The sequence below is a fragment of the Neolamprologus brichardi genome, chromosome 5, assembly GCF_056152115.1.
Source record: "Neolamprologus brichardi isolate AB-2024 chromosome 5, ASM5615211v1, whole genome shotgun sequence".
NCBI classification, from domain to species: Eukaryota; Metazoa; Chordata; class Actinopteri; order Cichliformes; family Cichlidae; genus Neolamprologus; species Neolamprologus brichardi.
In genome coordinates this window covers 6,606,043-6,628,930 of record NC_142108.1, presented here as the reverse complement: position 1 = coordinate 6,628,930, position 22,888 = coordinate 6,606,043, and the positions used below count along the sequence as shown (strand labels likewise).

Here is a 22,888-nt window from a genome sequence, read left to right as displayed (position 1 = left end):
GCGGAAGTTTTCATTAGTGGGGAAATCTAAATAACAATATTGAATGACCTTCTGGTCTAGTGACTAGCTTCCACGGTGAATGTGGTGGAGATTAGCACTCTTAATTAAAGTGTATCTACTTCGGTTTTGTTAAACAGAGCTCCCTCCTTATACTTTGACACAGAGACTTAGAGCATCTAAGTGACACCCATAAAAAAACAATGTAGGAAAAATGACAAAATGTTTTTTCATTTTAAAATGGGACGGGTTTTCTCTAAGTGGTTGTTACATTAGTAAAGTTTGCCAGCTGCAGGGTCGTGGGCAACCACGCAGTATTTTCCAGTAGCCTACACTATGCTGCTCGCTTGCTGCTTGCAACCCAACTTGAACTGACTGGCTCAGCGTGGCTACTCTGAACAATCCCCAGCATGTGGTATTTATTTGCATGACTGTAGCGAAATAGCGCTCGCGTGATTATAGTGGGACTATCTCTCTATGTGATTTAAATGTTGGCGTTCACTGCTGGTAAATCACATGTAGGTGCATACGTGAGCGTGAGAGACAGGCGGACTGGTTGTGGAGGCAGATGGATGTGTTTCAGTGCAGAGGATGATAAACACTCGCAGGGTTCCGGTTTGGGTTCGCCTCCTTGTGCTTGACAAGGTGTATGCTGAGCACTCAGGGTTTTTTTGTTTTGTTTTTTAAGGTTGTAAGAGGAAATTCTTGGAGAGCGTGCTCAAGTGTAGGCATCAGTGAGGGGGTAGGTTAGTCATTTCTCTGAAATGCTTGAGGACTAGGTGTGCTGTCGCTCTGTTTGCCCGGGGCCATCCCTGCCGATACTTGCAGGCATTTACATCTCAATGCAAGAGTTTCTGGGATCATTCGGGTATATTTTTTTTCTTTCTTTCTTTTTTGTTGTTGTTGCCTACTGTGGAGTTTTCTCACTTACAGCGATTTCACACATGGGATTAAGTAGACTGTGACTCGGTAATGTGGACATTAGATGGTTGGTAGCTGGGAAAGAATGAGTAAGGATGGTTCTACTAGCAGTCTTTAGCTATCAGGTGGGCTAACTTGTTTTTATTTTGAGTCTCATAGAATGCCATTACTCAAGTCCATGTATGTGGTATTTTTCTAAGTGGGCAGAATGACCACTGTGGGAACCTGTCCAATGAGCTACTTCTGCTCATATTCTTGGCAAACGGAGCCCCCTGTTCCCCCCATTCTCTGTCCCTTTATCTACCACTCTTTTTCTCCCTCACACAGGGTGTCAGGCTGTGTTAACAATGAATCAATCTTTGGGGGGATTCTTTGACTGCAGATGGGGTGCAGAAGTGACTGCATTGCATGGCTTTCGCTCTTTGTCTGTCGGCCCCCACATGGGCTCTCAATAATTCATTAACTTATCACTTTTTCTCATGGGCATGGGAGAAGGCTAATCGGTCACATGTCCCATGGATTCAGCACCCTAACGCTCACCCTATTAAAATGAGCATAACATTTGGAGGCATTGCTGATATTTGGGTCATTCTTATAGAGGTTACTTGTGAAACAAAGTATTGTATCCTGTCCCTAAAATAATAAAAATGTGAATTTCTGAGGAGTGGCTATGGCTACAAACTTATTTAGTGATATGAGTAAATTGGGGTACACATGAGTGCCTGCTTCCTGCTTGAAGCTTGAAATATATTGACCACAGCAAGTTCAAACTGCAATTCTCAGGGTCAGCACAGCGCATTCAAAACAAACGTATTTATGAATGAAATGGTTAAAAACCTAATTTTTAAATAATATCAAAAAGTGCATGATTTTAAAAATATTTTTACTGCTTTCACCTCGTTATGCAATGCCGCATTTTGCGTAGGACTGCCATATTTGATTTGTAAGACTTCTAAATACAGTGGTGGTGAGCTTGCAACTCTCTGATGACTGCCTAATTTGTCTTTGTTGAGCGGCATTTTTGTGTCATTAATGTCTGAATAGATGGCGTTCTTTGAGTGTTTAGTCAGTCTCCCTGCCTTAAGAGAGACGGAGATAATAAGCTTAGTTTCGAGAAACTGCCAATCGGTCATGTGGTATGTGTTTATTTTATGATTAATAGTTGTGTGGATGAGCAGTAGCTTTGAGAGTACTCTTGATGACACAGAGCTGGAAGAACAGCCTGATTGTTTCCCCTAATTGAAATATGACTCCTTGGTCTTCTTACAGCTGTATGGGGAGTGCAGGGTTAGTCAAGGAAAGCGGTTGTTCCTTCTTATGTAACTTGTAACCAGTTCTTATCATTTTGAGAAAAGGAGGATCTTTATATTTTTAGCAACTGTTTTTGTATTTGACGTTATCTTTACCCAGGTCTGTTTCCAAGTCAAGTTTGAGTATTTGTTTCCCTCACTTTGACTGATCGTTCAAGGCTGTTTTACAACCAAGTTTAAGAATTCAGAAGCTTCCTGCGGTCAGCTCAAGCTGTGCATAACATCCTGTTTAATTCCCACATCTCAAGGTCACTCGTGCAGTGACAGTGATCTGGATTTGTTTGTTAAAAGGGCACATACACACTGGCAGAACTCAACAGGTAGGTTTGCTTTTTCTGCCTACCTCTGTAGAGCTAAATATAGAAATCTGTTAAACAAGACAGTCATGTTTCCACTGCTGAAATATTTAGTTACTTTGCTCAAACAAGTGAGAGCGAGAGTATGAAATGAGAGCTGCCGAAACCAGATCAACCAGGGAAGGCCAGATCGCCACCTCACTGAGACCCAAGTCAAATGGTGCAGTTTGCACTTTTGTTTTGTTTGAAGTCACATGTCATTCATGTCCTCGTTGTCCTCTTCTTCATCTCTGAGGTAAGACCCAAGTGTTAGATTAGCTGAGCCATATGTGAGCCATGCACACTTCTAAAAGCCAAACAGGCAGCCTGAAGCAATCATTGCACCCAATTCTAGTTTATAACCAGCGTGGATTTGGAACAGCTCTCGCTCTAGTCCTCATTGATTGGATGGAGGATAGAGTTTATTAGGGAAGGGTGTGCCAAGAGCTTTGTCCCCCTCCCCTCCTTGCCCTTCCTCTTTAACTTCAACTCCCCCTTTAACTTTCGCTCCCCGAGCTCAAGAATGCTCGTAAAAAGAGTTCACCTGAACAAGCCAGTGGGAGGGTAGGACCCTGCTCTAGTTTTGTTACTATTGTAAAAAGTTAGCAAGACGTTGTTTGTGTTTTGTTTAGGGCCCCCTTTTATAAAACTGCTCTGGGGAGACGCAGCACGGGTGAAAAAAAGTTTGGTTTGTGAGATAACTGCTACCAGATGCTCTCTCTGTCTTTTATTCAGCATAAAAAGAATTGGAAAGAAAGGCTGCAGAAGAGAAGAGAATAGGAGAGTGTCATTTCTGAATGAACTTTTCAACTGTTGCATGGATACTCTCCATCTTAATTCAGTCCTCACTTTTCTTTTCCCATCAGTACTCCTCCCCCCTTTTATTAAAGAGAAAATCATTTTTAAAAGTGGTACAACTTCTACACATAGTCACCATTAGACCCATAAAGGCTCTAATGTAACCTTTTTGAGAAATCTATTCTGTGTAAATATGTGTTATGTTTATGTCATTAGTGAGAGTCTCAGGAATAGCTCCACTTTGGGTCATATGTTTGAGTGTTGTGGAATTGGTTTGCTATCGAAACAACAAAGGGCTTTGTTCACTGCCAAGTTTTCAAGGTTCTCTGTCCTAACTTTTCATAAAGCTTGTCTTTACTGGCCTTAATATTAGTAGTTTAGTTTTATAGTTGTTGTTGTTGTTTTGTTTGTTTGTTTTTTAAAGATTGTTGTGTGTACACATCGAAAACGAAACAGTTTTATGTTGACTTTCTGTGGCAGTGGGTTGTGGTTTCTAGGAGGCCTGGGGAGTGTCTACAAGTTATGTCAGCGTTTCCCCACACAAACACTTTACTCAGGTGGGCTGCCCAGGTGTATTTGGTGAAAACAGGTGACTAAATTTATTTTCTTTCTCTGAGAAATGGATGGCATCTTTGATTGGACAATCCTCTCATTCTTATTTAGAGTTCAGTTGCTGCTAACCACCTAGCACCGGGCCCTTCCTTCCTTCTTGTGTTTTCACCTTACAGTGGCAGCTAGCAGGTGTCCTGCTTTCTCCACACACACCTTAACTGCAGTCTATATGATAAAGGGCAGCTTTAGAGAAGGTCTCCACCTAATTCTCCTGACATTTTCAGGAGTTCATAGCCTTGGTTATAAGGTCACATTAGTCATCGCTCGCCTGAACTGTAGTGTCAACACAGCCCCATAACAATTTATACTCACACTTGAGGCATGCTTCAATCGCTATAGTCATATCCTGAATGATATGTGTCCCAAATCACTGCTGAAATGGGAATACAGGGAGTTCAGACAGGAAACAGAGTGACTGCTGAGATTTTTTTTCCAGATTTATATGCGAAACATTGTTTCAAATTTTTTCTAGTCTCCAATTGCACATCCCTGTACTACTCATTGAAATATCATAGAAATGCCCGAAGAGACACACTCGTGCTACCAGCCTAGCTGTGTTGCACTTGGTTGCAAAAGTCTGTAGTCACCACAGTCAGTGAGTATAAGCTGTTTGTGTGTGAAAACAGCTTGAGAAAGTATTTGTCCTCTGGCATCAGTGAACAGAACAGTCATTTTACATGGAAATTGCTTCTAAAGCATACGGCAACATGTTAATTAAGGTGCTAGTAGACAGCTACTCGTGTGTTCTTTAATGTAAAACAACTGAGTGTGGTGCCCCCATAATATCCTGACTAATTAAATTGATTTCCTTGCTATTTTTTAATGTGTTTTATTTTAAGGTTAGCATTTTTTTAGGTGGTTAAAAGACATTTTGTTTCTGTTTGTACAGTGCTCACCTTCAGTGTTTATTCCCCTGTCTACTTGGTGGTATACCATTGGTCACTGACTTAAAACACACTGGCAATGAATAAGTACCTCAGACAAACCCACTTCAAAGAAGCCAAATGATCCCTAACTGAGTAAAATCGGTTTACCCAGTGAAACTGGCATTTACTTAGCATCAAAATTAAACATTTACTGTAAATTGACAATCACTCCTTTTGCACTTTACTTTTTTCAGTGTGTTTTAATAAAAATGTGTCTTCAGCTTACACCAATTTAACATTCAGTTTGCTTTGATTATATTAATAAAAAACAATGTGTGAGAGAGATTTTCTATTACCACCGAGTCTAAAAACACTGAGAGATGGTTTTTGGTTCATATTGCCCAGCCCTAGTTTCTAGGTCTGTCTGAACTGGGAAGCAGCTGTTGGCATGCATGGCACTGCAGTCCCAAGTTGTAAGAGGATATCTGACCATGCAAGCAGGGACTGTACGGGTGCTGTCTCTGTAGTTCATCTGAAATTCAAAATCTTCTTTCATTTAGTAAATTAGCACAGATTGCAATGAGTGTGTACATTTTTGCACACAGCACTGAGCTTAACACTTTTTTCCATTTTTCCATTGGGCTGTAATAAATGTTATTTTATTATAGCCCTGAGTTTAAAGAAAAGTCATGAATGACTTACTTCCACGCCATCGTTAAAGGCTCCAGACTTACTACAGCATGTCAACACTGGCAAGGCATGTGTCAGATAATTTACTACACTTGTTTCTTATATGTGCTCTTTCTTCTTTTTTTTTCTCTTCTCCTCACGGGAAGAGAAAAGTGTTCTTTTCACTATTACTGTCCTTTTCTGCCTACTGACGTCAGTCCTGTTTACGTGGCTTGTCGTTAAGGCAACACTCTAATCAAAAGGTTGCTCTGAAGCTTACTGCTGTCCCTAGAATAGCAGAGCTAACACTTGCCTCCTGATGTTGCCACATCACATTAAGCTGTGCAGTGAAGTCTTGGTTTAAATATCAAGCAACGCTTCGAAAAAGTTGAGCTAAAATTCTTTATTTTATATAGAAGTGGCTTTACTTTTGCAAGTAATTACTATGTTTCTATTTGCCCTGTTTATGGTTTTATACATACATACATACATACATACATATCTGTATTGCTCTTGCCATATTGGGAGAATTGGTTATGTGTGACTATGGTATGATTAAAAATGGAAGTAAAGGTCCCTGTTCAATTAGACACCAATGTGTCCTAGTCAAATCCTCTGGACATGGTGGCCACTCTTGAAATAGAATTCCAATATTATTTAAAGCAGTTAATGACTTTGGTTTCAAGGCAATGTGAAGGTCAAAATCAAACTTAGTGTGGCAGGGCACAAGCTTAATCTACAATCAAGAAATTCATTTTTAATATCCAAATGGGAGTGGTATTAGATTTTAATAATGACATCATCTGAGCCCCCATTTACACAGCCCTAAAGGCAAGGCCTAAAGACATCAACAGATAACTGTAGGATGTGCAGTAGAAATGAGTCAGGCCTTCACTTTGAAGTAAGAGTTTTAAAAGTTTCTGATTCCGGTTTGCGTCACACCTAGTTTCACTGCCACTTGGTGGTTAGTTAGCAAGACTAGTTTGCAGACATGTCGACCTTTTCTTTTCAGGCTAGAGGCAACTGCAGTAGTCTGCTGGTGACCAAAGCAATCACAAGGAGGTTTTGGGTGCAGCACCCACTTTGTGATAGATTTCACCTACCAACAACCAGCAGTCAGTCTCCAAATACTTGGGGAATGCAGGTTTTTCCCAAGTGGCCGAAGGTTGCAAGGAGGTCACTGACTGATCTCTAGGTTTGTTTCAGTGTTTCAGGCCTAACACAATCACACTGTTCAAGTAAAATAAACACTGAGGGAGGAAATTGGAAGCGGCATCATGTCTTATTTTTTTCCTCCTTTCACTTGTTGTACTGCTGTTCTTTGTCATTCAGTGAAGCTGCGTTGCTGTCTCACTCCCGTAACTGAGTAGGAGGGGAGAGAGTGAGAGGTGTGCTTGCAGCAGGAGAAGAAAGACCTTTTTTTGTGAAGCAGTGCTGTCTGTAGATATTTTTGCTGTGTTCTTTATTTTAAAAGTTACCAAAGGGCTATGCAAAGTGTTAATCTGAATGATCTGAACGGTGGTGATATCAAACCTGTGAGTGAGATGGATGAGCTGAGGTGGTGTACATTACTATATTCTAAGAAAAACAAACAAAAATAAAACAAATATCAATAGTCTTAAAAACCCAACATTATAGTTATTGACTTTGAGGTACAGTCCTAGTATTGGCACAGAATGAATTATTTGGGCTATATGAGGACTATTGTAATTTGTGTCACTTCTTACTAACAAAAGAATCTAATAGTTGAATCTTTTTCAGTCTTAATTGTATTGGGAAAATGAGATTTCTTTTAGATACAGCTTTATTTTCACACTTCGCTTCAAGTAAAACCAACAAAAAACGAAATGATGTGAAGCTCATACATTTTTGTACTCCTACTTCATAAGCATTTTTTTGCCTTGAGGAAAAATCAACAATATTTCATTTTTCTAACAGCAGAAACAGCAAGTGCAACTTTTGTTGCTTTATACTTCAAATAAACATAAACCAGACTGTAAATATGCATAGTGGTGTGTGTGTGTGTGTGTGTGTGTGTGTGTGTGTGTGTGTGTGTGTGTGTGTGTGTGTGTGTGTGTGTCCGCTCAGTCAGCCTGTGTTGTCCTTTGCTTGCCCCCTTGAAGAGCGAAGGACTTGATTAGCAGTGCAGGCTTAATCACTCAGCAGATGGGACAGAGTGCAGTGTCACCAAGACAAAAACAAACCCACAGTTGGATTATGGCTGGCTGTGTGTGTACGCGTGTCTCTGTCCACTTGGACTGAGCAGCTTTGACTTGACTCCTAAACACACTCCCAGGTGTTGTGCTGAATCCCAGCAGAGAGCCATGTTTCTTTTCGTCTCTCCCTTTAAACAATTGGTCGTTGCTGTCCTTATCAGTTTTTTTTGTCTAAAGCATGAAATAACACAATGAATTAAAAACTATAAAACAGGGCATGTTATATAGCTTGAGATGATAAAGTCTTTTATCTCTTCTGTTTTTTTTTTTTGTTTTTTTTCTTATTTTTTTTTCTTTTTTTTGCACTGGGTGAAAAGCAAACTAAAAGAAACTTTACTGACGGGCTGTAAAATCCTCATGTATTCTTAACCAAGGTCAGCATCACCCTGGGAGATCAAACAAGGGATGTATTGATAGTTCCTTCTGCTGTTACTCCTGTTAGTAAAATCCTTTTTTTATACCTAGGCTCCGTCACCACATGAAGCTGACCATTTAAAAGAAAGAAGTAGTAAGAGGAATACTAGGATAGAGGAGGGTTCAAAGTTGTGAAACTGGCGTCAGACCGTCTTTTGACTGGAATTCTTTGCAGGGGTCAGAGTTCAGAGACTGCAGTGTGGTGCTCTGATTGGCTGTGGAAAGGTGAAATGAAAACCACAGTAAACTTTTGACCCCGGCGCAGGAGCGCTGCAGGAACGCCCAGGCTCAGCTCTGGCGTGGTGGAACAGAGCCCGCTCTCTTCCTGTGTTTACTCCACCAATCCAACAGTGACGGAGGGGGCAGGGAGGGACCAGATAGGGAGGAGGGAAAGACACAAGAGCAAGCGCGAGGGAGAAAGGAAAAAGGGAAAGCTGAGAGAGAAACACAGTTGAAACGTTAAAAACAGAAAGACCCTCTGTCTCAACAGCTAATCGAAAATCAAAACTGCCAAATCAAACTCAGTGTTTTCTGTTGACATCGCCTCATTTACAAATATCACAAACAATAATTACAGTGGTTAAGATATCGTCACACTGATTTAACTTCTACAGGAGATTTGCCCGCTCACTGCATCAGTTGCAAGTGGATATGTGTGTTATCAGGCTGGGCAGCATCGAGGTTGAAGGTACTGGTGTTCTGGCTCCCCAGATAAAAGGCTGTTTAGCTATTGATTAATGAACTAATTTCCATAATATTAGCCTTGTGTGATCACAGCTGGCTGCATTCTGTTTGGTCTGTGGTCTCCTCTGGACGATGCTGCGCTTATCACCTCAGTTTTTGCACCAGCACATGAAGCCTATTGAAAATGAAGGGGTTATTGGGGACTTAGAATTAACAGTTGTGCAATGTGACAAGTTAGTTGCTTGAATCTATGCCGGCGCATGTCCTGTCCTCTTCCTTTCTATTCTTTGTTCCTGTTGATGATGGATAGTTGCAGGAGATGCAAGTGTGACGCACACACACAGTGGAATCTGCCATGTCTTTGTTTTCACCTTCATTTATTTTCCCTGGTTTTTCTCCACGTTGCAGTTTGTGTGGGAAAAAATGGGGAGATGCACACACAGCTTGTCCAAGCTCTCATGTGTGTTGTGTGCATTGGAAAAGGGTGGGGGATGTTTTCCTTTTCTTTTTTTCTTCTAGAGAAATAAGCAATCCTATGAACACAGTTTTCCCTCTGCTATGAGCTACACAGTCTTACTCACCACATTCATCTATGGACATCTTGTATTTCTTTATTGAAAAGAGAGTGCAGATGGTTAGAATGGGTTTTACAATATCCGTCATATGTGCAAAATCTGTTTGACACTTGACTTTTTTCACACATTTTATTTCTTAGTTTGTGAATAAAATCGAATTTGACATTTGTGACATTTTTAACTTAAAGACAAAGGCTTCTTTCTTTTTCTTTTCTTTTTTAATTTAGTAAAGCAGAAATGTGTTTTGTTAAATTATTGGCAGTGTTGAATCACACCTCTAGACACTCCCCAGCCAACCACACAACAGATTAAGGACCCAGTTTTGTCTTTTCAGTCTGCTTTGTTTTCATCTGCGTTTCTTTTTTTTCTTTTTTTCCCCTTTTTCTCTTAGCAATTTACAGCTTTGCTTTTTAATAAATCCTCACTTCACATATGCTTCACATATGTCTTTCTCATCCCCTTTCTCAAATCTCATTGCATGGCAACACTCTCCTCTTTGCCATCAAAACCTTTGGCTCCAGTTAAGCCCCATTAGCTCAGGTTTCATTGAAATCATGTGTAATACTGGAATGAAAATGTTGGCAGGGAAATGGCTAATAAGGAAAATTCACAAGTGCATTCAATTCTGACAAATATTTCTGGATGTCATTTTCCGTTACAATTAAGAGGGAAATCCCTAAAATGTCAACATGAGAGATAGCTACTAAACAAAGTGAAATTTAGTTTGCAGCTCTTGCTTTATCTAATTACAATCTCGACTATGGTTCACTCATACTTCTTGACGCTTAGTCGGGTAAAAAGCATCATAGACAACACAGAAATAAAAGGTTTGACTTTCTTTCCTGATCAAGGGGCATATATTATACTGTCTGTGAATCCAAGAGGGATTTAGATTCCCATGTTGAAATGCCTAAATTTGCAGCATTAAAAAGAATATTTACAGCCTAATACAACAAAAGGCTTTTGATTCTGGGGTCATTTCCCTCCTTTATAACTATTCTGTGTGGGATTCATTTTTATTTATTTTTATTTTTAACAACTCATCAATCTGTATAATTGAGCTAGGGGTCAAGAAGGCTAAGCAAGTGCAAGTGTCTCAATAATGGAAACTGGAGCATATTGAGGTCTGCTAGACCTGAGGTGATTTGTTTTATTTTTCCCCAGCTGTTTAATATTATGCCTTTCTGTGTGGTGCAGACTGTCGAAATGTTTGCAGTTTTTAACACCTGTACAGGTGTTAAAAACTGAAGCAAACAGTCAGTTTTTAACACCTGTACAGGTGTTAAACCCGTACAGTTTATGAAAGCAACAAGTTAACAAAGCTTGTTAGTCTTTGCTGATAAATCTGCACGTCAACCTTTCATTCCTATAAGGTAGCGTGTGATCCAAAAAACCAACATGGCGACGGTGACATGCTAACATTGAAACTTCAGAATGTGTAGCCTAAACATGTAATCTGTTGTCCTTGTCTTATTTGTCTTCCATTGCAGTGTAAAACTGCTCTGTTAATAGTTGGTTGTTTGGGGTTTTTTCCCCCCTTTCTGTTTCTTTTAAACCCATAAGGCATTTGCTGTCTGGTTCCATTGATTCCATTATACTCTTGGGTAGTTCGTGCAGGTAGAAGGAAACAGGGTGGCCACTTGCCAGCTGCAAATTTATCAGTCTGTTGCCTGCACTATTCTCATGTTGATTGAACTGGATTTCACATGAACTTTATACTGTGTGGTTGGCAGATTAAAATCCATTTGATGTCTGTTTTGACTGCATTTGACATTTTTCTTCCCACATGTACCAACATAGGGTTACAGTTAGGGTTAAATTATATGTTTGACAGCAACTTTTGTCAGCTGTACACCAAGCTGCTAATACTGTAGGTAACAATGAATATCTAGGAATTATTTGATTCTGTTGTCATTTCATTAGAGTTGGGTTGTGGCACCTCATAGCCTTCAGTTCTGTTTTCAAAGCAAAAGAATGCACTACTTTATAATGTTTCTCTTAACTGTAATTTATTATAATATGGAATAATTAATCCATCATAATAAGATGGTGAATTATTTAGATTTATTCAGTTACAAATGGTACTTTGAGGTGATTAAGAAGATACAGTGGGGCAAAAAAGTATTTAGTCAGCCACCGATTGTGCAAGTTCCCCCACTTAAAATGATGACAGAGGTCAGTAATTTGCACCAGAGGTACACTTCAACTGTGAGAGACAGAATGTGAAAAAAAAATCCATGAATTCACATGGTAGGATTTGTAAAGAATTTATTCGTAAATCAGGGTGGAAAATAAGTATTTGGTCAATAACAAAAATACAACTCAATACTTTGTAACATAACCTTTGTTGGCAATAACAGAGGTCAAACGTTTACTATAGGTCTTTACCAGGTTTGCACACACAGTAGCTGGTATTTTGGCCCATTCCTCCATGCAGATCTTCTCAAGAGCAGTGATGTTTTGGGGCTGTCGCCGAGCAACACGGACTTTCAACTCCCGCCACAGATTTTCTATGGGGTTGAGGTCTGGAGACTGGCTAGGCCACTCCAGGACTTTCAAATGCTTCTTACGGAGCCACTCCTTTGTTGCCCGGGCGGTGTGTTTTGGATCATTGTCATGTTGGAAGACCCAGCCTCGTTTCATCTTCAAAGTTCTCACTGATGGAAGGAGGTTTTGGCTCAAAATCTCACAATACTTGGCCCCATTCATTCTGTCCTTAACACGGATCAGTCGTCCTGTCCCCTTGGCAGAAAAACAGCCCCATAGCATGATGTTTCCACCCCCATGCTTCACAGTAGGTATGGTGTTCTTGGGATGCAACTCAGTATTCTTCTTCCTCCAAACACGACGAGTTGAGTTTATACCAAAAAGTTCTACTTTGGTTTCATCTGACCACATGACATTCTCCCAATCCTCTGCTGTATCATCCATGTGCTCTCTGGCAAACTTCAGACGGGCCTGGACATGCACTGGCTTCAGCAGCGGAACACGTCTGGCACTGCGGGATTTGATTCCCTGCCGTTGTAGTGTGTTACTGATGGTGACCTTTGTTACTTTGGTCCCAGCTCTCTGCAGGTCATTCACCAGGTCCCCCCGTGTGGTTCTGGGATCTTTGCTCACCGTTCTCATGATCATTTTGACCCCACGGGATGAGATCTTGCGTGGAGCCCCAGATCGAGGGAGATTATCAGTGGTCTTGTATGTCTTCCATTTTCTGATGATTGCTCCCACAGTTGATTTTTTCACACCAAGCTGCTTGCCTATTGTAGATTCACTCTTCCCAGTCTGGTGCAGGTCTACAATTCTTTTCCTGGTGTCCTTCGAAAGCTCTTTGGTCTTGGCCATGGCGGAGTTTGGAGTCTGACTGGTTGAGGCTGTGGACAGGTGTCTTTTATACAGATGATGAGGTCAAACAGGTGCCATTCATACAGGTAACGAGTGGGGGACAGAAAAGCTTCTTACAGAAGACGTTACAGGTCTGTGAGAGCCAGGGATTTTCCTTGTTTGAGGTGACCAAATACTTATTTTCCACCCTGATTTACGAATAAATTCTTTACAAATCCTACCATGTGAATTCATGGATTTTTTTTTCACATTCTGTCTCTCACAGTTGAAGTGTACCTCTGGTGCAAATTACTGACCTCTGTCATCATTTTAAGTGGGGGAACTTGCACAATCGGTGGCTGACTAAATACTTTTTTGCCCCACTGTAATTCCTCATCAATTTACACACCAAACGACACTGAAGGTAGCTCCCCCTTCACAGGCAATTTGTGCCTGCTCTTGGCAGTGTTTTTGTTGACTCAGAAAAGGCTTTTAGTTATGAATACACACGTAACCATGATTGGTCTACATAAAGTTCACGCAGGCAGTGATCTTAACAGAAGACTGTACATTTTCCTCTTATTGATATCTGATCATATTTGCAAGACCAGCACACAAAAGTGGCCTAACATTTTCTAGGCAAAATGTATCTTATGATTGGCCTCATTTAATTGACCTCTTTTTTTTTTTCTTTTTTTTTTTAAACAAAAACGGAACAAAAAAAGGTCATGGTAATTTGTCTTTGGTGAAAAGTCTAAACCTCTTTGGTGGATGCCAGAGTTTATTTTATATGCACAAACTCTGTTGTCCTTACAACTGGTAGGAAGTATCAAGAAATGATATCATCCCTTTTGTGTCCTGCACCTGCAGACTAGTGTGCTTGCTGGAGACACCGCTGAGTGACTGGATTGCTTTCTGCATCCTTTGCTATGATATATCAACTCAGGGGCATAGACATTCCTGACTGTACAGAGGGAGATTGCAGCAACAGTTCAAAAAGGGAAAAAAAAGATTACTTAGTTTGCTTCGTCTTGATGCATTCTCAATCATCCAGGAAAGTAAATCTCCAAAAGTTGATTCTGTTCATCTGGACGTAGCGTTTTGTGGGAAAAACGTTTTTTCACTCATCCAAGTGACTTCTTCAGTCTCAGCTGACTACAGGTTTCCCCAAATCTTATAAACAGTACATTTGCATAATGACTGAAACCAGCCCACTTAAGGAACAATGGGCTGGGAGGTCAGTTCCTTAATCGTAATTATGCAAATTCTCATGACCATTGATCAACCACCACTGACCAAAACCCACTGATCAATGGCCATGAGTACTATTCACAGAGAGTTGGAATGGCTGCAATCACAGCACTGTAAGATGGCGAAAGATGTACCCTTAGGCCCCCTCCTCGATTCAGAGATGGTCTTTCCCTTTTCACGTAAATGGCCTCCTTGACTCCGCGCTCAAACCAGCGTTCCTCCCTGTCCAGGATGTGTACATCCTCATCATTGAAAGAGTGTCCACTGGCCTGTAGGTGTAAATAGACTGCAGAGTCCTGGCCTGATGAGGTAGCTCTTAGTTTGCTGTTTTAATGTCTTCTTTTTCCATCTTAACTCTATTTTTTTTTCCTTTTATAAAATTTTTCTTATTCATTAATTTATTTTTAGGAGTACACCACAGGAAACTGAGCACCTTGCAAGTATCAGTATAAATAGTCCCAGGGCTGTTTCAACAATGCACTTCGTGTGGGTGGGGACAAACATGTGAAACATAACCATGACTTTTATTTTCATCAGTGAGCTTACCTTCTGCACTCCTTACAACAATCTAACTCACAAGGACTATTGAATAAAAATATATCTTTAAACATTCAGACTACTTCTAAGATTGTTTCTGTGTAATTTTATGAGTTGGAATATAATTTATATAATTTGTTTTGGCTTATATTAAAATTCAACATAATAAGGCTTCAGGATTAATGAAACTGTGTGGGAGCTTGTGTTGGTGCAAGGTCCAGTTGCACTTAACCCAGTATATAGGTGCTTTTATGGCCAGCAGGAGGTGGAGAAATTCCTTGAAGGAAAAACAGGAAGTCATTGTGTCCTTTTGTTTCCTTTTTGCACTTGATTCCCCAGACTCTAGTGGACACCTTTTTGTTACTTTATTACCTTATCACTGGTGTGTGTGTGTGTGTGTGTGTGTGTGTGTGTGTGTGTGTGTGTGTGTGTGTGTGTGTGTGTGTGTGTGTGTGTGTGTGTGTGTGTGTGTGTGTGTGTGTGTGTGAGCATATTTGAGTGTAATGAAGTAATGAGGCTAAATGGTTCTTGTAGCCCAGATCTATCATGCTTTAAAATGTACTGACTACAGTATTTTTTTTTTTTCTTTTTTTTTTTTTAAGACAAATACTTCCTGCTACACTTAGATCCATTTTTCAGGGGTCTTTAATTTTGTGCATGTGTACCCCAGTATGTGTCATCTTTGTTTAGGGTGGGTCTGTGGTTATTGTTGGGCCTGCCGCTCTTTGTCTAGGGGAGCTCAGATTTCAGGCTTTATTTTAGGCTGAGCAGGAATGTCCTTCTCACTATTCTGGTCCTGACTGACTGACGCTGCTGCAGCTCTGGCCTTGAGCCAAATGTCAGTAAATCAAAATCATGGATGTAACTGAAGTGATGTGTAGAATCCTGAAAATGTAAAGTTATTCACCAAGTGTACCTAAACAATGTCATTGGCATTAAGCCTGTAAAATGATAAGCATGTTCTTATAGAAGTTTTCTTGGCTCTCTTGTACATACCCACCAGCCAGTGAAGCAGTATGTCTGTATTTGCATAGAAAGTTCATTTAAACATTAAATCTGAAGAGAAACATCAACATTCTAGGACCACAATACCCTTTCAGATTTATGAAAGACCATTAAGTGAGAAAATCCATTCACTTTCAACAAAACACTAAAGTTCCTGATAGACTCTCCTCTTAACATTAGCTAGACTGCACAGTTGTGTAACTTTTCAATAACTCTAGTAACTGAGGTTGCTAAAGTTACTTAACTGAGACTTGTTTGTAAGACCAGCACACAAAAGTCAGGAGCAATTCTGACTTCTCATCATGTGTATTTACCTCAGTACCAGAGTTTTAGCCAGGTAAAATATGACACAGAGGATGTTCGAATAATTGTTTTATAGCACATAACAGGGAGTGTTTGCAATGGTGCTGTGTAGTTTAGAAGACGTGAGGATGCAAAATTCTGCTCATGGAGCTGGTACCTGTCATTGATTTGGACATTCAACTGTCATATGTATCATGTTTACCTAATCTATTTGTTAGGGGTGCAACGATACAACAAAATTCACGGTTCGGTTCGATACTTTGGTGTCACGGTTCGATATTTTTTCGATACAAAAAAAATGTTCATGCCTTTTTATTAATTTGTCATTTATTAAATTTTCACGGCACATTCTGCACCACATCTCTGTGCGTTCATCATTTGTTTGAAGCCAGCTCACCTCCTGCAACCACTTTTCCGAGAATACGCGCTTCTTTTGTGGTTCGGACTCCTTCTGACATTTCTTTGGAGGTGGAGGAACATCACAGTAATTGCTTAAAGGAGCTTCTTCGACATCTTTAAGAGTTCTAAACAAATGTCTGTCCTCCTCCTGAAAATCTTATGTACGCAAACACCCGTTGCAACTTCTTATCTTGTGCGGGTTTTTATTTTGACAGCGAATGCGCACCTGCGGACCACTTATGTGCAGCTCTGGTTATTTAGCTCGTCATATTGCAGCCACAGAAATTCTTTTGTCCATGAAACCATAAAGCTGCACTTTCTTTTTGCCTTATAGTCTGATTTGTCATAACCTTTCCGTTTTGTCACTTCTTCACCCTGACCTGTCTTATTTGGCTCAGCAGAACTAAAATATATATCCTGCTGCTTTTACACACGCACTAACATAACGCTCAGCGATTCTCTGCGCGATCAACCTCTCACATGTTTAAGCTGCAGGAGATTTCACTTGTCATGTTTGCATAGTAAGCTAACGATTGATAAGACGATGTCAGAGGAATTGGTGCGCAAATTATCATCACTCACCAATCAGTACTGTCGCTTTCTATACACAGTTCACGCGATTGCAAAGTGAAAGCAAAAAACAAGCGCAAATTCAAACGCGATTTCAGTATGTCACATATTGACAGTGGCCGATGCCAATGACATAATTACCCAGCTACATTTCCGAAAGAATGCAAAAGCATTGACATATATTTTTCCTTCCTACGATAGGCCGACGGGCAGGGCAGAGATAGATTTTGGTAGCCCGACTGGAAAAAAGCCCCAGGACGTCGGGCAAGCGATTTTGCGAGCCCTGCATCTGATTGAGGAATCACTCATCTTTGGAAAAGAGAGTTTATTATGGAGAAATGTCTCTTTCCAAAATAAAAGCTATACTATACGCTTCTTCTGGGCTATATTCTCAGCAGCATATTAAACATATCAGGTCCCCATAAGGAGAATCATGTGCTAACGGCTGTCTAAATGACTCGGGTAAAGTTTGTAGCATGCGTGCTTGTTTTTGTCTGCTTCCACTTGTCTTTGCACTAGGATGATGTCGGAGTAAATGTGCAGTCATATTCGTTGTGTTCCCACTAGTGCTGTCAGCGTTAATCTGAAATGACGTTAAGGTCACAACACGGCAAATCTCCATTAACGAGCTACCGCGGATAGCCTCATGAGTGGGGCTGGAAGACGTCAACACATTAACGAGCTAACTGCGCTAACACACTAGTTCCCACCAATTGAGCATTGCTGGCACATCCAACATACTGTTTTACTTTTGTCCATGACACGCTTACCTTCAGGGTCATACGTCACATGAAAACCAAAATAGTTCCAAACGCCAGATCTGAATGAGGGTGGGGGAGGTTCAATTTGCCATGTTGCAACGAGCTTAACTTCTGTCTTGCTAGCTTGCCCTGCGCTCAGTGAATCTGTGTTCGACTACTCCGCCTAGGCTGCACTGTCGAGCGCAGATCCACTGAGCGCTCAACACAGACAGCATCGTCAGAAGGAAAGTTGATAAAATAAATTAAAAATGTTGTATTGTTCGATACATATGCGTACCGAACCGAAAGCACTGTATCGAACGGTTCGATATCGATACGAGTATCGTTGCACCCCTACTATTTGTGGTGGAGTCATCTACATCAGCGGTCCCCAACCCCCGGGCCTCGGACCGGTACCGGTCCGTGAGTCGTTTGGTACCGGGCCGCGAGAGTTGAGGCTCAGGTGTGAAGTATATAGTTTTTAGGGTTTTTATCGGTTTTCAGCGTTACTTTGTTATCGTTTTTATCGTTAACTCGGTTTTCCTGGGTCTTTTCACGTGTGTTATGAATAAATCTTCTTTTTTTTTCGGTACCGGTACTAGTTTTATTTTGTTGTATTTATCCGTGACACCTTAAAGGCCGGTCCGTGAAAATATTGTCGGGCATAAACCGGTCCATGGCGCAAAAAAGGTTGGGGAGCGCTGATCTATATGCAAGTCTCCAGACTTGCATGTAGATCAGCAGAAAAAGTTGGATGTTCCTCAAGTAGAAATGGTATAGTCTTATGGTATAGGTTTAGTAGTTGAGTCATTCTGCGAGTTTTAGTTTAGAAAGTAGAATTTGTTGGGCCCAAACTCTTGCATCCCACTTGTTGATTCAGTCTTGCACCAGTCATCTCGCAACTCACTCTGGTTGCTTCTCCAAAAACACCCTGGTAGAAAATGGCTATCTGCAACCTTCCTTACATACTGGTTCCAGTATGAGACTTGCGTGACTTGCTGTTTTGTACCACTTCGGTGTAATTTTGGCATTAACTTAAGAATCCTCAGTGCTTTTTACTTTTTTCTGTTACCTTTGTTACTCGTCCTCCCTAAGGATCAGGTCCACAATTGTACCGTCAATGAACCAGAGCAAAAACAAAGGGATTAATGCTTAGCAAAGACTTGTGTGTGATGAAGTGTGTAGTGTTAAAACTAAACGGGTTCATTATGTCTCTACATTGTTGTTCTGTTGGTTGTGTGTGTAAACAGGTTCCTCATAATAATTAACCTGTATTTGGACAGTTGACAGACAGAGAAAAGAGGGCTGGTTTTATCTCTTTGTCTGTGTTTAAATTATTAAGCTGCAGCATTAGATGAGTTGCAGCTCTGTTTTTGGGACTAATGTAATCAGTGTCCTGTGTTGGAGTATCTCATAGGCACACACTCTGGACTCAGTCACAGTTCACACACTTCCTGTGTGTGGCAGTGATGATTATGAGTTGGACAACTGTGTAATGATATATTTTTATTAGCATGTTTAATGTTTTATGTGTGTTTTTAATATACTCTCACCTGCCATTTCATTAGGTGCACCTTGCTATTACACGAACCTTTTTGACTTTTTAACTGAATTAATTTTTCACTTTTCAACATGGTGCTCCTCTGTGTTTATGGACCAATCCTCATGGTTGGGAACAATACTAATTTAGGCTGTTGCTTTTAAACAATAATACATTTACATTACATCACTACCAACCTGAGCTGTTGAACCAGTTTCCTGTCCTTAGCTGCTAAGAGTGTCACCTGATGTGCTCTTCTTCTGCTGTAGTCCATCTGCTTCCAGGTTCAGTGTTTTGTTTGTTCAGAGATGCTCTTCTGATTACCTTGATTACAAGAAGTGGTTATCTTTGTTACCGTGCCTTCTTGTCCATTTGAAGCTGTCTGACTATTCCCCTCTTACCTCTGGTGTCAACAAGGCATTTTCTCTGCCACTCACTCATAGTGTTTGTTTTCGGATTTTCTCTGTAAGCTTTAGAAATGGTTGTGAAAGGACAAAAAATATCGCAGTTTATTAGGAGTTTCTGAAATATTCAGACCAAATCATCTGGCAGCAACAACAACGCCACGTTCAAAATCTGTTTTGAACCTTTGTTTGCCATCATGCTGAGTTTGAACTACAGCAGGTCTTCTTGCCCATGCCTACATGCACACACTTACTACAAGTGATTGGCTCAGTATAACTTTGTATAAATGAGCAGTGGAACACGGTAACTAATAAAATGGATTTATTTTTATTTTGACCTTAGAGGGGGGTTTTTTTATACCAAACTTTATCACAGGAAGAATTTGTGTTTACTCTGTGTGGCTATTCTTAGATTTCAGCATGGGAAAAACACTATCTCACAGGCTTTTCTTTGACAGAGGATGATGCAGTGATTTAGGCAGGAGCTTGTACACTTGCTGAACACAAGGCACTCTAAACATTAGGATTGGGAATCTGACAGATCCCTTGTGACCAGAAGGATACTTGGGTCGCAAAAAAAGAAAATAAAAAGTTAACATATCTGAATCTGATATTGTAGTTGCTCTATGGGAAAAACTATTAAGTTAGTGACTAGAAAGATCACAAGATTCATTTCTGCATAGAGTTTCCTTAATAAGAAAACCAAAAAAACACCACACTGACTGCGATAACTTTACTGGCTGCCATAGATGGTAAAGGTCTTTAAGCATTTTAGTAAATGCTGCTGGAATTTTCTGACCTTTTGTCAGATATAGAAGAAGGATTTCCATGCTGTGTTTTCTCCTAATGCTCAATTAGATTAGTTTTGGAAACCCTCTGATGCCAGACAACAATCAGACAAAATGTGAGTAAAAACCAGGACGACAGGGAACTGACGAACAGAATATGTAAATATGGTGGATAAGTGGCCACGTTTCCTGGAAAGGGAAGTGATGACGCAGTGGAACAGGCTGAGGGGGAGGGGGCAAACAGGATGCAAACTGCTGTGACTTCCTGTGCATTTTTAGAATTGAGTCTTTCCCATGAAATTCTGTGAACGAAAAACATGTATAAAGCACATGTTTTAGCATCCACAAAGGTACTAGTCATGTTGAGACTTCCAGACATTTATAGAGCGCTGTAGTTCATGACCTTTCTCTTTCTGTTTCCAGGAGATGTTGAGACATTAAAGTGACACTAGACCCTGAATGGATTTTGACTGGGGCTTGTACTGGCTAAGGTGAGCATGCAGTAACAAAACACAGAAATGCATTCACGCCATCGAATAACAATTAGGACCATTTTACTTTGAAATATAAAATGTTTTTATTATTTACTGTGCCCATGTACCTGATGGTAGGTGCAACATCTCATCTTGTTCCTGAGCAACTTTCACACTGTTAGATGAAGCTGATTCAGGTCAGTGGCACACTGCCAGGCCTGTTGAGAGACATCTGTGGTTTTGGTGGGCTGCTGCTAAAAGTTTCTCTTTTACTGCTCTGCTGCCATCTACTCAACTTGTGTCTGTTTTCAGTCATGTTAAACGTTTAGCTGGTTTAAATGTCAAAAACACGCAAACTTAAAAACGACAGTAAATTTGAGTTACAGTTGTCAAAATCAAATGAGAGCATTCTTGTTTTGTGTAAGATCATATTACCTTTTTTTTTTCTTTTTCTTTTTCTTTTTCTTTTTTTTTGCATTACCATGTTGGAACGTGTTTACGTTTACTCTGGTTTTCAGTAAGGTTTCCCTGTAGTACAGTCCTGGTATTCATACCCTGTCCTCCAAAAGACTTCCAGCAGCCTACAGCTCTGCTGTTTGTCCGGTCAGGATGTGAGGCTGACTGAGGGCTGATGTCATCTTTCTGTGCTGCTGCAGAGGTGAGCCTTAGGACAGAAATCAGAAAGGAAGGAAGAAAGAGAGGAGGGAGGGGAGCAAGAGTCACAGCCGGAGCACGACAGGCAGATTTAAAGAGGGGTGCTGAAAGGTAGACAGACAAGAAGCATGCGATGGAGATTTACTGCACAAAGTGTGTGTCTGAGACCTGGTGCTCTTCTAGTAGTAATAGTGGTGGTGGGTGACTGGGCTGCATGTCCTAGCCTGCAGTTGCAGAGCAGGAGTTGCATAATGACTCCCATCCGTTTTACAGTTTTCCTCTTTGGTGTGTGTGTGCGCACACCTATCCAGGATAGGGTTGTAGTCGAACAGTCTGGTAGTGCAGCTCAGAAGTTTTTGGGTGGGAATAGGAAGGAGCAGTGACCTTAGATGTTGGCTACAGGGGTTTCCTCTCGTGAACTCTGAGAGGTCAGACAGAGGCTAGTGCCAGAGCAAGAAAACAAGGACACGATCCCTTGCTCAGCACAGCTACCGAAAGGGAAAAATACAAGGGAGGTGTTGTCTTAGGATGATACAGGGGGGACTGAACTGAACTTAAAATCTATTGGAAGAAAGAACGGATATAGCTTAGCATTAACTGTGCACAGTAAAGAGAATGCAATTTTTAGTCATTTGAATACGCTGTAGAGCCTCGCATGGATTGTTTCAAGGCTCCACAAGCCTGAACAGTATGCAATATTTTTCTTTTTTTCTTTTTTTTGGCTTGTGCAGCCCCAGGCAGTTAAACAAATAGACGAGCTGGTGAATAAGCGCCTTTCTGGGACAGTAGCTTCTAGCACTCTTAAACACTGTGCCCCGACATGCCTGAGCATGCAAGTGCACTGGAAATGGTTTGTATAGTATACTTGTGTTGCCGCTGCTAGCAGAAGGGTATCATTCTAGCGGGCAGGCTGGCTGAACGCGGGTTGACCCATCTCCCCTGAGGCTTCAAATCACTACATCATCATCAGTTGCTCCTTGCAGTGGAACAGATGAGATTTCACTCCCATCAAACACAGTGCAGAAACCAAGGCTGCTCAGATAACTGGATAGTCTGCCCTTATAAATCTATAGGAATCTAAATTCTTCTGTTCCCCCAGAAGTCTCTTCATCTGCACTCACTTCTGAGTGGACTTTGCAAAAAACACAAAAAAACATTTCAGGTCATTCAGTCTGATCATACCACGTTATGTATATATCCAATGCACTGATTTGCGCTTTCAGGTGCTGATGTGTGCTGAAGATGAGTGGCGTCGGAGACAACTCGTTGGATCCCCTGTGCTCCGACCGTAAGCGTAAACTGTCCACCTGTGACACTCCAGGCTTAGGGTAAGTGCTCTAACTTGTGCTAAGTATATATAATGCATCAGTCCACTTTGTCCGTCGCTGTTTTTATTTAAATGCCAGCATGACGCATGAGTGTGTGTGATGTCGCTGTCTTCCTCCTGACCACATCCCTGGTTCAAGCATATGTTGCTGCTAACTGAATATCTGAAGCATCTGA

At 40.8% G+C, this 22,888-nt stretch overlaps 1 protein-coding gene across 2 annotated transcripts in view; it reads left to right on the top strand.

The window, feature by feature from the left end:
- ncoa3 (nuclear receptor coactivator 3) overlaps positions 1 to 22,888 on the top strand; it is a 35,129-nt gene that overhangs the window by 713 nt on the left and 11,528 nt on the right. The window contains exons 2-3 of one of the 2 annotated variants that reach the window (XM_087840573.1): positions 20,682 to 20,749; positions 22,609 to 22,713. In XM_087840573.1, the coding sequence (XP_087696699.1) occupies positions 22,628 to 22,713 (86 nt within the window). In that variant the 5' untranslated portion in view covers positions 20,682 to 20,749; positions 22,609 to 22,627. Of the gene's footprint in view, positions 1 to 20,681; positions 20,750 to 21,314; positions 21,390 to 22,608; positions 22,714 to 22,888 lie in introns of those variants that run through there. The other variant, XM_087840574.1, reaches the window with a different exon arrangement.